General features: G+C 36.9%; 1 protein-coding gene across 1 annotated transcript; it reads right to left on the bottom strand.

Moving 5' to 3' along the window:
- Positions 1-1127: 1127 nt before the first annotated feature.
- LOC122987680 lies at positions 1128-8493 on the bottom strand. The gene is made up of 4 exons (XM_044359685.1): positions 8391-8493; positions 5050-5391; positions 3980-4237; positions 1128-2328 (listed from the first exon to the last, which is right to left on the bottom strand). The coding sequence occupies exons 1-4, from the start codon at positions 8482-8484 to the stop codon at positions 2111-2113; spliced, it is 912 nt and encodes a 303-aa protein (XP_044215620.1). The 5' UTR covers positions 8485-8493; the 3' UTR covers positions 1128-2110.
- Positions 8494-16235: the final 7742 nt, after the last annotated feature.

Here is a 16235-nt window from a genome sequence, read left to right as displayed (position 1 = left end):
TTTATGTGATGTTTTCATCCTTTGCAAAAAGCCCCACGTGTCTGCAAAGAGAGAAGTCAGTGTGCAAATATCACTCATATGAATATTATAACAATTACAAGAGTATGATTTAAAGACAGATTCTTTAATTAACATTTTTTATGATTAATTTGATTTATGTATGAATTTACAAAGCACATTAAATCCAAGAAGCCAGAACACAACACACATGCACACAAGATTAAAGATTTGAAGTTTATCTGTCATAGACAGAGATCATATGTGTAGTGAAATTAGTGTGACAAATAAGATGGGAAAATGTGTAGAAGAAGAAAGCAGAAAATGAACAATTATAGATTCAAAAAGGTCAAATGCACATTTGTCACAAGTGCAAATATGCACAGGGCAGTGCAAAGCAGAAAATAAATGGGCTGTACCTGATAATATTACTTCCTTTATAAATATGAGTATATTATAACAAAGTCTAACTTCTACTGGGAACCAGGACAGTTTGTTGTGCATTTGTTGTGCTGATCTCTCATTTTGGCCATTTCATTATGCCAGTGGTGAGGATTACTGTGCTGATTGCATCCCTGTCCTAACCCTGACAAATGCACCATTCCTGTGTGTGTGTGTGTTTGTGTGTGTGACCTTCCCGTCCCTAATTCCATCACCATCCTTTTCAATTTTTTTAAAACATGTGGATTAACTTCAGTCACAGTGACAACACCAGTGACGATGAGTATCGCTCATTCACAGAGACAAGGAGGATAGCATGTTTTAATATCTACAAATATAAATTTATATATGTATACACATATATATTGATTCTTTTACAAAAGGCAGATTTGATGCATTGATGGATGATATATTTCACTTAAAAATGCAGATTATACACAGAGAGTAAGAGGTCATTTGTTTTTGCTTTCAAATCTGCTCTCTCCTTTGATTACTTGTTCTTTGGATTTATGTTTAAAAATTTAGACAGTGCCATATGATTGTATATCTTCATTTATCTGATCACATAAATGAAAGAAAAAAGGATCAATCTCAAAGACTGACCTTTGTGCAACTGCCTTCAGTCACCATTAAAGGACCAATAATGGATTTCTTTATTCTTCATTACATTAAAAAGGAATAGAAAGGATTGTAAAGGAAATTAGGGTGAAAACTGTAAAAAAAAAAAAAAAAAAAAAAAAAAAAAAGACAAAAAAGAACTGGAAGCATACATTTCTGATAAAGGAAGAATGTGTGGACTTCTCTGACAGTGACTTAAAGCAAAAACTTCCTGAGAAATCAAAACCAAAACACACAGCCAGTACCACAATGAGACTGTACACATTTAACCAAAGAGCAATAAGAATGAATACAACTCAACACTCACATCATCTCATTAGAATGCACAAGCCCAAGAAAACATAAAAGCATTTTGATATTCTGTTACTTTTCTATGTAGTAATATTCAGAGTCAAATATCAAACTCATTTAGTTAAATCTTCCCCAATTAATTTGTACTAGGAGGTGATGAAAAGGCACAGAAATATTATTTGTAAATGTAGATCACCGTAGATTTATATATTATCCCACTAGATATTTGGAATAAGAAATGATTTACAGTTATGTCCTCTATTAATGCATATACATATTTTGTGGTTGGCTTTAGTCACAGGCACTCTCACAGGCTTTTCATGAATCTTCTCATGTGCAGAGCCAAACCAACAATGAATTTATCTTTTTACAAGTATTGCGTGTGTATTCAAAACCTGATATATCTTATTCCTCTGTGCCGTAGAGCTTCGTTGTTGTCCAAAAACGATTTAATACACATGATTGAACCACACTATCGTACTGGGTGGCATGTTTCTTCATCACAAAGACTTTGGGCACGTTATTTTGTTTAGAAATGTCTCCAAAGACTTATAACAGCAATCACGTTTTCAGTCTCAGGAGAGTAGTTCTGTGTAAGGCAGACACCACTGCATACAGTACATGTGGGAACAGTGGTTTACAGTGCTTCAATAGCTTTGTGCCAAATATCAAAACTTTTTTGAAGTTTGTCTGTCTTACATGGTACTACTCTCTGATATATCAGGTTTTGGATGCACGCAAAATTCTTCTAAGTAGGATGAGTTCATTGTTGCATATCCTGTAAGGCATTGGAGAGATGCATCTCTTTTCTCTGCTGACAACCTGATTCTCCCTTACTACGCCTCTCCGTTCCAGCCAAATGTTGAACAACACAGCATCTGTCTTTAAGCATGGCAATGACCAGGCACAGCAGGATGATGATGGGCACCAGGAGCATAGCCATGTACAGGAACCACGGCTCTGGAAACACCACATCTGGTTCTGAGAAACACAAAAACGTGAAAGATTAAATCACACGTAATGTTGGATGTATTACATTTTTTTCTCATGAAAAATCTAATTACAATTAAAGGATCGGTCCACCCAAATTACAAAAACAACAAAAAACAAATGGCACCTTATCAATATAAAAATGAGACCAACCATCTGCATGGCTAGATACCTTTACATCTTAATAGAAAAATGTGTCTTTTTGTAATTTGGGCGAAAAGATCCTTAAAGACAAAAAATACAAAATCATTTTCTGTAACACTATAAGCAGCAGAAAGCGAGGCCTCACTGCTGTTAAGGACAGAAATCTGCATACAAAGAGTTTTTACTTTAATGTTGAAATGTTGCATCACTTCTGGGTAATGTTTGAAGTTTCCCAGCTGTAAAATAAAATTCACTCGTAGTTTCACGCTTTAAGTGTTTAGTTTGAAGTCTTTAAGCCAATAAAATATGGAGACAAACTTCTCTCCACATGCTGTTGGCCATGTCTAGTCAGGGTCTGAATAACTGAAATGATGCTGGAACCACAGAAAAGATGTCAGAGTTCCTGCTAGATAGTGTAACATTAACAATTCTGTCTGGGGCTTTAGTTCAATGTCACTTTGATTATGCTGCCACCTTCTGGTACAACAGTCCTCTGCAACTCACTAAAAACAAGCTGCAGACTGCTCTAAATAAGCTCATTAGGGAGGGAATATCTTTTTGAAGAACAGTGTACATCCCTCCAGAAGAGTTATAGAGACTTGTAGAGGTCAATGCCAAGGCTGAGGAACACCAGTCTTCCAAAAGATATTCCCTTATTTGGTGTTTTGATGATGGTGGTGGAGAGCGCTGTCTAACAAGTCAGTCCAAAATCTCCCATAGGTGGTCAATTGGGTTACTGGGTGAGATTGGGTGACTGTGAAGGCCATAGCATATGATTCACATCATTTTCATACTCATCAAATCATTCAGTGACCCCTCGTGCCCTGTGAATTGGAACATTGGGTAGAGACCACTCCCATCAGGATAGAAATGGTTCATCATAGGATAAAGGTGATGATTCATAACAACTTCGTATTTATTTGCAGTGACTCTTACGTCTAAGGAGATAAGTAGACCAAAATCATGCCAGCAAAATGTCCCCCACAGCATAACAGAGCCACCAGTTCACCTCAATGTAGGGGTCAAGCATTCAGACCTGTACCAGGTTTTCCTTTAAGTTGTCACCCGTCTGTATGTACTGTATATATTACTATCTTCTTTCTTTCTCCTCCAGTTTTGTTTGCCCATTTCTCTTTTATTGTTTTCTCCTTCACTGTACAATATATAAATATTGTGAAAATACGATAAGTATGAATACAATCATATGTAAGCAAATGTAAAGATGTGCATGCGTATGATGCGCATTCTTGCAATAAAGTATAGAAAGAGTGCTGCCTAAAGAAACTCAACAAGAACTGTATTTGATGAGTGATTGCGGGGAGAAGTACAAAGGAAATGCAGCATTGCTCTTATTTCTTATTATGACCAATTCAAGTTTAACCTTTCAAAATGTAAGATTAACCTTTTTTAATTAGCAAAACCTAATGAGTGTTGAAGTGTAGAGTAGCAAATGTGTACTGTGCATGCACGAAAGCTACATCAGGGGGGAGATTATTACCAGGCAAATGCCAGTGGAAGATGCTTTTCATGATCAGATCTTCATTCAGGTGCAGCTGACACTCATATTTCCCCCCGCCTTTCAGAGAGATGGTCTCGGAGAGTGTATTGTAGGGCAGCGCTGTAACAGCGTTGTTTACAGTTTGGAATTTCCATCCATCATGAAAAATGGACAAAACAATTCTGGGATCCCTGGTCACGTTTACTTCACACTGGAGCTGAGAGTCATTGTGACTGGTGAGGTTAAAGAACATGGTGTCTGAAATGAGAGACAGACAGATACGATCTTAAACACACACATTTTATCTCTGGTGTTGTCTAGATTTTAAAGCCTCCAGACACAGAGTGTCCCATCACCCCAATTTACCAACATGCTCATGAGAAACCAGTTTCATAACCTTTAGTAAACTTTTTAATGTGACATATTTACATGAAGGGCATCAGCAATCAGATTTCTCTCTTATGCCTCATACTTTTGAACTAAGGCTGTCATATTTTAGCTGTATTGATAGATGATAGAGCTTTTTTCTGACTGGAGCACAGAGATCACAGTGACCAGGCTCTGTAACAACTCTTATGAGCAAAAGTTAATTTTAATACAAGCCAGTAGTACAGCTTTGGAAACTGACATATTTTAATTTTTTTCAGTGTCAGATGAACTCTGACTTTTGTTTGAATTATTTTATATATAGAGCTAACTATGGCAACGTTCACATTACATGCTGAAGTGGCCCAAAACCCTTTTTTGCCTCCAAGTGACTCAGTTCTGATTTTTTCATATCAGATCTGGGTCACTTGCACATGTGATCCTAGATCTGATTCATATTGGATCTTTGGCTATGCAACCACTGTCAGAACAGTCATCCTAATCCAACCTAATTCCCATCCCTCATCTTTTCTTAATCCTCCTGACACCCCAAAACTTTATCCCAGTTTTGTCTTTGATCTGAGCCAAACCCTAGATGAAGATTAGTAAAATAGTCGCAGATCTTTCTTTCTCTGTGACGACATTTGACTTCCCCTTTACAGCAATACGTTGGAAATACAAAAAATCCCAAACCTTGCATTTACCATGAATAATCAGCAAAGTTTCATTTCCTTTTTTCCTAAAACTTTGGTCCTCTGTGGTGATGGAGAGTTTACATAGGTACTTTCCACTGTCAGCCCACATCACATTTTTCAAGAGTATGGACTTGTCTGAAGAGTTTGTGTTGTCCAGAGTGTGTACACGTTCCTTATATTTGTCAGAGCTGGGCACGACCTTCAGTGTGGAATTGTACATCCAATACAGAACTGGTGTAATCAGCATTTTCTCATTGTTGGAAAGACTGAGCCTGCACGGCATGATAACATCATGACCCAGAGCAGCAGTAAGCAAGGGAGGCTGGTGTACTGTGACCTCGGAGTGAGTACCTGAAAAAAACATATAAATAACATGACAAAATGTTGGTAACCGTAAACAATTCCTGTGAAAGTAGCCTTCATAGAAATGTTCACTTTTGTTCTATTGAAATAGTGTTATGATATTACAGGCAACAGGTGACAGGATCCAATAAATATATCCGATAATAATAATAATAATAATAATAATAATAATAATAATAATAATAATAATAATAATAATAATAATAACTTTATTTATATAGCACCTTTAAAAACAGAGTTTACAAAGTGCTTTGACAGATGAAGCAAAGGCAGTACGATACAAAAGCAAAGACACATGACACAGAAAGCAATAACAAGTCCGACTTTCAGAAGACAACAGTAGAAGACAATAGAAAGACAATAAAAAGATGGCATCACATAAACGCAAGTCTGTAGAAATTAGTTTTAAGAAGTGATTTAAAAGAGGTTACTGATTCTGCAAGCCTTATCTCCTCAGGCAGGTCGTTGCACGATCACCTTTAGATTTAAGCTTTGACTTTGGAACAGCCAGAACGGCCCCACCTGAGGATCTAAGGCTGTGGGCTGGCTCATACAGGTTCAACATATTCTCTAATGTAGCTTTGAGCCAGACCTAGGCGTGCTTTAAAAGTGATCAGAAAAATCTTAAAATCAATTCTAAAATGAACAGGGAGCTAATGGAGAGAAACCTGGATTGGGGTGATGTGATGTCGTCTGTTAAAACCAGTAAGAAGTCTAGCTGCTGTGTTCTGAACTAGTTGGAGGTGAAAGAGGGACTTTTGTTTCATGTCGGAAAGGAAGGAGTTACAGTAGTCTCATGAAAGCATGAATGATTTTTTCCAGGTCAGAGTGGGAGAGCATTGGCTTAATTCTGGAGATGGTTCTTGTTTGCAGGAAGCAGGACTGGACAACTTTTTTTTGATGTGTGAAACTTAAATCTGAATCAAACAGTAAATTGGATTTGAGGGACTGAACAGTATGATTTCTGTTTTTGTGCTGTTGAGTTGAAGGAAGTTTTATGCCATCCAACAGTTTATATCACTGAGACAATCTACGGCAGCAGCTAGGCTTCTTAGATTAGTCTCAGAGGAAGGTATACCTGCGTTTCATCTGCATAGCAATGAAAAGAAACATGTCGCTGGATAACTTCTTTCTAAAAGGTAAGAATAAAACCAATCATGTGCAGTGTCTTTGATGCCCACCCAGGTCATAAGTCAACTAAAATAGTGTGGTCTACTGTCAAAAGGACGCTGCTAAAAGAAGGTCATTGGTTACCTTGAGGAGGGCAGTTTCTGTGCTATGTAAAGCTCTAAAACCTGACTGAAATTTCTCAAAGATGTCATTTTGACACACAAAAGCTAAAAGCTGAGTTGAAACCACTTATTCTAAAACTGCTTAAAAAGGGAAGTTTAGAGATTGGTCTAAAATTATTAAAAACAGAAGGATTGAGGTGAGGGTCCTTTAAAAGAGGTTGCACCACAGCATGTTTAAAAATAGAAGCAAAAATAGATTCTCTAATGAGCTATTAATAATCAATAAAATACTGGGGCCAACTATATCAATAACTCTTTTGATAAATTTTGTGGGAATAGCATCAAGGCTGCACATGGTGGGCTTCTTATGGGCTATGATATCAGATAAAAATGACAGTGATGTAGGTTTAAAATTACAATGAATGTCCCTGCTGGTATGTAAAACATGGAGGTTGGGGGTTGGGGTGGGGGATTTGTTGTAGATGTCGTTTTAAGAGTTTCTAAACAGGTAACTGCTTGGAGAGGATCTTGAAAGTTTAAAGAAGAAGTGAAACTTTTTCTCATAGGACAAGTTGGGATGTGTTTTTCTCGTCAACTTCAATGTTGGTGTATTTTACTTGTGTCAATATAAGTGTCTACATCCTCTGCTGCATATTGGCTTCAGCTTTCAGTGGTTAAGGTTGCCACTTCCCAAAATACTGGCCCATGACAGCCAAGCATTTGCCCACAACTTGTCAAGTAAAAGTTATAACATGACTTTAAACATTCACTGATATCAACCAGAGTTGTGGCATGTCAATTAAATCAAGCTATGATCTTGAGGGATTTTGCACAAATTTTATAAACAGGAAGACAAACATTTTGAGTATGAAAGAATGATACAGAAAGGGCATGAAGGCCAAGTTTCACATGCAGTAATAACAAAAAAGACATGAATAATGATCTAGGCCATCCTCATAGCTGTAAGGTGCATACCACATTTCCACAACATCCTCAGATTCTGGAACTTTGCTGCATGTCATACCTCTTACCCAAAAATCATGAGAATTTTTTAAAGATAAACTTGAACTTTGAAATTTTCAGAATTGCACACACTTTTCCTAAATGGGTGTCACTCCTAAAAATGAATTTGCTCATGACAGCCAAACAATTGGTAGTGTACTACCCACCAGTTTAGTTGACTTTGGAGTCAAAAGATGCTACAAAAAAAAGTCTAGACATGGTGTGATAAAAGTTGTTAGTGTTTCCAATTCATATTTTGTCATATCCACTTTGTTTTTATCAAGTCTGAACAGTCTTTCATATTTATAAAAGAATAACAAGCGTACAATTGAGAGTTTCTGGATTCCACTATACCCACTGGTGATTTACCTTGTAATAAACAGAATTAACAGGAAGTTTTTTTACAAAGATGTAAAGATGTGTGTCTTGGGCCACGAATATCAGGCTTCAAACTATCCTTATGTCAATTGCGGTATAACACAAGTAGTTAGGGTACCTTGGATTACTCATGGCCAGAATGGAGAACTAAAACTACGTTTGTAACTTGAGATCAGATAACTTGTTAGTCAGGGACAATTCTTCATCTAACTTGGAGCTTGTTGTTGCTGCTACATATCAGAAAAATATTCCAGATAGTGTGCAGACACACATCTGTGTTATCACCGCAGCAAAGAAATCACTGATTAAAGGCTAAATGGTTATCACAAACTCTATCACAAACACACACACAAATGAAAATATTTAAAGTTTTACCTGAGACCATAAAGTAGATAAACATCCACTGTGTCCATCCCCATTTCATTAAAATGACGCTGTGATGCAACTCAGATAAAAGGACCTTAAACATATCTCTCGACTGAAGGGACGTTAAAAGGATACAGGCGTCTGTTGCACCACTTCCTCAACTTCAATAGTTTTTTTTTTTTTTAAATGTTGGGGAGTGTCCAGTGGACAACATTACTCACTCTCAAAATGCAAAGAAATAGAGAGAGAGACGTACACACACATACACTTGCTTCATTGTAACAATCCAAGAACAGAGAAGCTGTCCTCTCCCACTTTCCTGCTCTCTTTACCCTCTGTAGAGTAGGAACCTGCACAATGTTATTCCAAAACATTTCTAAACTTTCTCACACTGTACCCCTCACATCTGCACATCAGGGGAGGGACAAAACAGATAAATAACTCTACATCACAGTGTATAGGTCACTTCGGTTACAATCCTCCACTAGCAATATGAGCAAAAGATTCTCTGCTCAGAGGGCCTTGGAGAGTGAGATACACAGTGAAGTGTAAGAGGAGGATGTTTCTGAGTCTGAAAGTGAATTTGAAGATGATGCACCAGAGGCAGTCCCACAGCCAGCCACTGGAGTAACCCCATGGCACACATATATGTCCAAAGCGGCTCTAAACTCATTTTGGTTCAGGAAACAGTTTTTTTTTTCTTTATAGTTGTTCTCACAGAAGTAAGCAAACTGTTTAATGTTTGTGATGAAGCAGCAGTTTATGATCTGATTTGAAGTTAAATACAAACTTTTAATTTAAATTGATTTCATGTTCATGTTGAGTTCCATATTGGATTGTCTCATGTTGATGGAGCCAACAGAGAAATGAAATGACTTTTTACAATCTTAGTTTGCTTCTCGTGTTTCTATTCTTGTTCATCACCTGTATTTGCTTTACGGCTTTGATTATAATAAGATAGAGATGAAAATCAATTGAGAATATGAGTTCAAAATACTGAACATCAATGAAAACATTGTTTCATTTCAATTTTTCCTATATAAGCATGATTTATGCCACCCAAGTCTTTATTGTAGTGGACTTTTTACATAAATTATAACTTTGTCACAAAAAATGAATGATACTTCCACTGTTAAATGTAATCTAGCAGAGATTAATTATAAACATTATAATATGTTATCTATATTGTTTGGAATTGAGATAGACAATAGGACTTTTTAATGTAAATTTTTAACCCTAACCCCAATAATAACAACCGTATCAAGGGTACAAAAAGTGAAGGTAATACAAGGGTTAAAACTGAAAGCAAAGTCACAAGATGTGGTTCCTTTGGTTGTAAGACTAAAGTAGAACAGGACATTGGGAAATAACAAAATTAATAAAACAATCTCCAGTCAAGGTCCAGTTATTATCTTGGAAACAGCAGTTGACAAAATTGCCTCCAATCAAGGGCCACTTACTCGCTTGGTTTGGAGCTTCTTATTGTATTACAAGCAAGTAAGTGTGAATTGTTTTGTTAACTGTTTCCAGAATCATCACAACAAATTTGGGCACATTAGTTTGTTGAGGCACATCTCTAAGGACTAATAACATCGATCACATTTTCAGTCTCAGGAGAGTAGTTCTGTGTAAGGCGGACACCACTGCATACAGTACATGTGGGAACATGCTTCTGTTTAGAGTGCTTCGATAGCTTTGTGCTAAATATAAAAACTTTTTGAAGATTGTCTGCCTTACACGGTACTACTCTCCAATATATCAGGCTTTGGAAACACAAAATACTTCTGAGTAGGATGAGTTCATTGTTGCATATCCTTCAAGGCATATTTATGAGAAATTGACCATAATTCAGTGTCAAATATGAGGCTGACAAGTCATCACTTGCTGCATCCCACTTCAGGGGCTGAGACAGTGCAGTTGGCATCAATTATTTACATTCTACACAGACTTTTTTAAAAGATCTGCATCTTGTAATTCACACACACACACAAAAAACATTGGTAAATATGATGGTTGGTTAAAAATAACTTTGATCTTGAAGTTGCCTTGGAGAGACGCATCTCTTTCAATCTCCATTGCTACACCTCTCCATTCCAGCCAGATGTTGACAAACTCATCTGTTTTTAAGCGTGGCAATGATCAGGCAAAGCAGGATGATGGTGGGCACCAGGAGCAGAGCCACGTACAGGAACCACGGCTCTGGAGACACCACATCTGGCTCTGAGAAACACAAAAACGTGAAATGCAATCCTAAGATTAAATCACACATAGTGTTGGATGTATTGTTTTTGTTTTTTCCCATGATAAATCTAATTACAACTAAAGGATCAGTCCACCCAAATTACAAAACCCACAAAAAACAAATGACACCTTTCCAATATAAAAACAAGACCAACCATCTGCATGGCTAGATACCTTTACATCTTAATAGAAAAATGTGTCTTCTTGTAATTTGGGTGTAAAGATCCTTAAAGACAAACATTGGGGTCATGTTAAAACTTCCATCTAGATCTCACACATTTCTAAAATCTCAATTTCAATTTTCTTACGGTGTAAAGAAGAATTATGGAAATTAAGTTAGGTTTCACTCAGAAAACTGTGAAGAATACAGCTCCTGGTTACTAACTGTTTTAGTTTTATCATAGTCATGAAACAAGAGACAGATTGACTAATACTATTCATGTTAGGTTCAAGAGTTCCATGACTAAAAATACATTTTATACATTGCTGCAGTTTTCTGGAAGCAGCCTGACATGGATTTTACACTCTTACACTCTCTAAAGAAATGGTTGCTGAAAAGACAATCATACGTTTTGTTTGTTTGTATAACTCAGCCTTGTCTGTTCTTTTGTGTGTTTTGTTATTGATTATCTTTTAACCTTTCTTGCCTGAACTGAATATCATCCTATCTTCCCCCTTTTCCACAATGGAAATGTGTTTTTATCCTTGATATTTTAATTGTACAACAGGACTAGGTGACCATAGTTTTGTATGTACCTTTCGTGTTGTCAAATAAGTCTATTATCCATCTAGTCAAAACTTTGGACACACTTTCTCATTCAAGAGAATGGAAAGGTGTGTCAAAACTTGTGACTGTTACTGTACATTACCATAAAGTGCACATTAGTGAGCGATAGCATTATGACTCATAACGCTGTGATGTTGGTGCTTTTTCTGACTGTTTTCAGTCTGTTGCTGGTTAAAACTGTTTCGTTCAGTTTAGCACAAAACTAGGTCCATAAGGTTAACCTTTCAAAATGGAAGATTAACCTTTTTTCATTTAGCAAAAGCTAATGAGTGTTGAAGTGTAGAGTAGCAAATGTGTACTGTGCATGCATGAAAGCTACATCAGGGGGGAGATTATTACCAGGTGGATGCCAGTAAGAGCTTTGCATGATCAGATCTTCATTCAGGTGCAGCTGACACTCATATTTCCCCCTGCCTTTCAGAGAGATGGTCTCGGAGAGCGTATCGTAGGGCAGCGCTGTGACATCATTACTTTCAGCTGGGAATTTGCATCCATCATGAACAATGGACAAAACAATTCTGGGATCCTTGGTCACATTTACTTCACACTGGAGCTGAGAGTCATTGTGACTGGTGAGGTTAAAGAACATGGTGTCTGAAATGAGAGACAGACAGATACGATCTTAAACACACACATTTTATTTCTGGTATTGTCTAGATTTTAAAGCCCCCAGACACAGAGTGTCCCATCACCCCAATTTACCAACATGCTCACGAGAAACCAGTTTCTTTTGTGCAAATGTTTATTTTAACATTAGCCAGTGGTGCGGCTGTGGAAACTGGCATATTTGAACTTATTTATTTCTGTTTTAGATGTACTCTGACTTTTGTCTGAATTATTTTATATATAGACCTAACTATGGCTACGATTACATTACATGCTTAGGTATCCCAAATCCCTTTTTTGTCTCCAAGTGACTCAGATCTCTTTTTTTTTCATATCAGATCTGGGTCACTTGCATATGTGGTCCTAGATCTGACTCATATCTGATCTGTGACTATGAAACCACTGTCAGAATAGTCAGATCAGAATTCATGTGTTTTTTTAATGTCTTACATCTCTGTGCATGTTGCCTGTGGACATCATTCAGTATCAGCACCTCACAGTCCGGTAAAAATCATCATCTGTATCGTCTGACGACATCCACAACAAATAATTCTGGACATGTGTGCTAACACAGCCATGTTATCCATGTTAATGATTTGACTGCGGCACAAATGATGTTATTGTTGTTATTCTTGTTTGTGGCTCACCCTTCAGTTAAATCTGCACTTGTGTGGTAGTTTAGGCCTCAGTAGTGTTCTCACTATAACTGGATACCTGTCACTGATAAACATGAATGTGAACCATCAACACAAAAAGATCAGATCTGACTAAAAAATATGAATTGAGTATCCAGGCCTGTAATGTGAATGTAACCTATAAGTAGTAATCTTTTCTTTCATTCCAATACATTGCTATTCTGAGTGTTGTTTTCCCTTTCTGAAGCCTTTGTCCTGCACACATGCTACCGTAAAAACCCTGTTAGAAACCTCTTTAGGTGCATGCCCAAGAATTCAAGTTTCTCCAGAAGAAATGTAATAATCTCTCTCTCTACATCTTTCGTCCCGTTTAAGGACACCAGAACTACCAGGACTACAGAGAGTCAACAATAACCAGGTGACTAAAATACATCTAAATGTAAATTCTGCACTCAACCCTAAAACCAAGTACTAACTTTACATTTAAGGCTTTTGAAATTGCAATAATAATAACAATCGTAATGATCTTTAGTCATAAATATAAGTACTAAATCTGGATTACGCTTATCCATAACTATCCATAAAATCACCACTAAGCCAAAAATGTGCTCTTTCAAAGGCATAAAAAAGACCAAAATGCCTCTAAAATTCACATCAATTACTACATATATCTTGGAAAACCAAGTGAACTGCTGCATCCTTATGTGCATAGCACCATTTGGGGGCATGCGCAAAATGAATTACCCTAAATGCGGCTCTCAAAATCTCAACTTCAGGCTGCAGATGAAGCCAATGCATCACATGTATCACCTGCATGCTTGTGCTTTTCAGACTTTTGCTTATATTTGTTAATTTTACATCTGTTACATCTGTATATATATCCCGCAGAGGGGGATCTTTTTTATGCCTGTCAACAATTCTTAAGAAGTTCTATGACAATTGTAAAAGTCATGAGATCACAAGTAGGAAACCACAGAAATTACATCATTGGTTATAGATGAAGCATATTCAAGCTCTTACCCTGCCATTAGGATATACTAATAAACCTAGTATATCCTAAAAGAGATCCTGAATCTATAATCTTAACCCTAAACCTTATTCCCATCCCTCGTCTTTTCTTAATCCTCCTGACAAACCAGAACTTTATCCCAGTTTTTTTGATGATGAAGATTAGTAATATACTCTCAAATCTTTCTCTCTCTGTGATGACATTTGACTTCCCTTTTACAGCAATATGTTGGAGACACCAAAAGAAATCCCAAAGCTTGTATTTACCATAAACAATCAGTAAAGATTCACTTCCATTCTTCCTACAACTTCCATTGTCCTCTGTGGTGATGGAGAGTTTGCACAGGTACTTCCCACTGTCGGCCCACGTCACATTTTTCAAGAGTATGGACTTGTCTGAAGAGTTTTTGCTGTCATCCAGAATTTGTACACGTTCCTTATTTTTGTCAGAAAGGGGCACGAGCTGTTCTTTGGATTTGAACATCCAATACAGAACTGGTGTAGTCATCATTTTCTCATCATGGGAAAGATTGAGCCTGCATGGCATGATAACATCATGACCCAAAGTAGCAGTAAGCAAAGGAGGCTGGTGTACTTGGACCTCGGAGCGAGTACCTGAGAAAAGATATAAATAACATGACAGGATGTTGGGTAACCACAAACATTTCCTATGAAAGTAGCTGTCATGGAAATGCTCATCTGTGTTCTATTAAAATGGTGTTATGATGTTACAGGACCACAAAGACCACAATTTTAAAAAAACGAACTTTCTGTCTGTTAAGATCATCTTTGCAAAGACTTGAAACTTTTAAGGCTCAATACTTTCTAAACAATCTTGAAAGTCCCATCCATTCATAAATGTGTTTTCCTTATTGTTACTTCATTTGAATGTCTGACCTTCACTGTGCAGAATGATGTATGTGCAGAGTTTGACTATGAAGGCTGTTTTCACTTTCAACTATTAGAAGTGTGAAATTTCTCTGCGCTAAATCTAAGTTTTTGTGGTAAATATTTGCATATTCACACACTGTGGATTTTTCAATGAGGGTGAAAGAGTAGATGTCATTTTGCATGTGTCTCGGGCCACTAATACCAGGCTTCAAACTATTCTTACGTCAGTTGCAAGGTAACAAAAGAAGTGAAGGTCTTCTCTCCTTAGATTATTCATGGCCAAAATGGAGAACTAAAACTACTTTAGCAACGTGAGATCAGACTTGTTAATCAGAGGCAATTCTTCATCTAACCTGGAGCTTGTTGTTGCTGTCACATATCTGGAAAATACACCAGATAGTGTGAGACACACATCTGTGTCATCACCGCAGCAAAGACATCACTGATTAATGGTTAAAATCGACTGACTGAAACCTGAACACTGGCAAATAGTGCAAACACTGAGCTCTGAAGATTAGATTTGAGAAATAAATCTGAATCGCCTGCGAACATGTATTTAGACTAGAGCTTATGGTTAAACACACAGTACTGAATGGTACAAAACATGAATTCCTCTGTATTTTTAATGATAGCTTAGGATCTCTATCACAAACACACACACAAATCAAAATATTTAAAGTTTTACCTGAGATCATAAAGTAGAGAATCATCCACAGTGTCCATCCCCATTTCATTAAAATTAAGCTGTGATGCAACTCAGACAAAAGAACCTTAAACATGTCTCTCGACTGAAGGGACGTTCAAATGATACAGGCGTCTGTTGCACCACTTCCTCAACTTGAATTGGCGCAGAGGGTGGAGAATATGCTCATCTTCAAAATGTAAACAAATGTAACATGAAGATTCATACACCCAATATTTTATTATCATTGACAGTGCAAAGATGTAATTTCTTAACTTTTGCAAAGACTTGAAGATTTTTCTTTTTTAAGGAAAAAGCAGTTTATTATAAATATATCCCCAGAAATCACTTAAAACTGAAAGCAATATCACAGGATGTGGTTCCTTTGGTTGTAAGACTAAAGGAGAACAGGACATTCTCACGTGTGTTTTGTAGTTTGGGATTATAAAATAACAAAGTTGATAAAACAATCTCCAGTCAAGATCCAGTTACTTGCTTATTCTGGAGCTTTCAACTGTATCACATAGTCTTCATCAGCAGATAGAGTTTGTTCAATTGTCATGAAAATGTAGATGTTGAAATTTTCCTTTATTTTGAGCCTTTTTGGGACCTTTTGTCCATATTTGCTTAAAAGTTGAGCCTAACAGTTCTTTATTGATCTTGGAAACAGCAGTTGACAAAATTGCCTCCACTCTCATCACAACAAATTTGGGCACATTAGTTTGTTGAGACACATCTCCAAAGACTAATAACATCAATCACATTTTGACACATTTGACAAGTCATCACTTGCTGCATCCCACTTCAGGAGCTGAGACAGTGCGGTTAGCATCAATTATTTACATTCTACACAGACTTTTTTAAAAGATCTGCGTCTTGTAATTCACACACACACACACACACACAAAAAAAACGTGTAAATATGATGGTCATGTGATATTTATTAACAAGTTAATTATGACCATCAAAATACATCATGAACGGACCTGCACATAATAGAGTTT

Source organism: Thunnus albacares, chromosome 8 (assembly GCF_914725855.1).
Source record: "Thunnus albacares chromosome 8, fThuAlb1.1, whole genome shotgun sequence".
Lineage (NCBI taxonomy): Eukaryota > Metazoa > Chordata > Actinopteri > Scombriformes > Scombridae > Thunnus > Thunnus albacares.
Note: the sequence above shows the minus strand (reverse complement) of the source record. Positions and strands in the feature narration are given on the sequence as shown.

Excerpts from the sequence above, each read along its gene's own strand:
- LOC122987680 (XM_044359685.1), bottom strand. The coding sequence starts at position 8,484 with ATGTTTAAGGTCCTTTTATCTGAGTTGCATCACAGCGTCATTTTAATG. Across the intron at positions 4,238-5,049 it reads AACTTTGCTGATTATTCATG|ACACCATGTTCTTTAACCTC; the intron begins GTAAATGCAAGG and ends CTCTCATTTCAG. Across the intron at positions 2,329-3,979 it reads CTTCCACTGGCATTTGCCTG|AACCAGATGTGGTGTTTCCA; the intron begins GTAATAATCTCC and ends TGTGTTTCTCAG.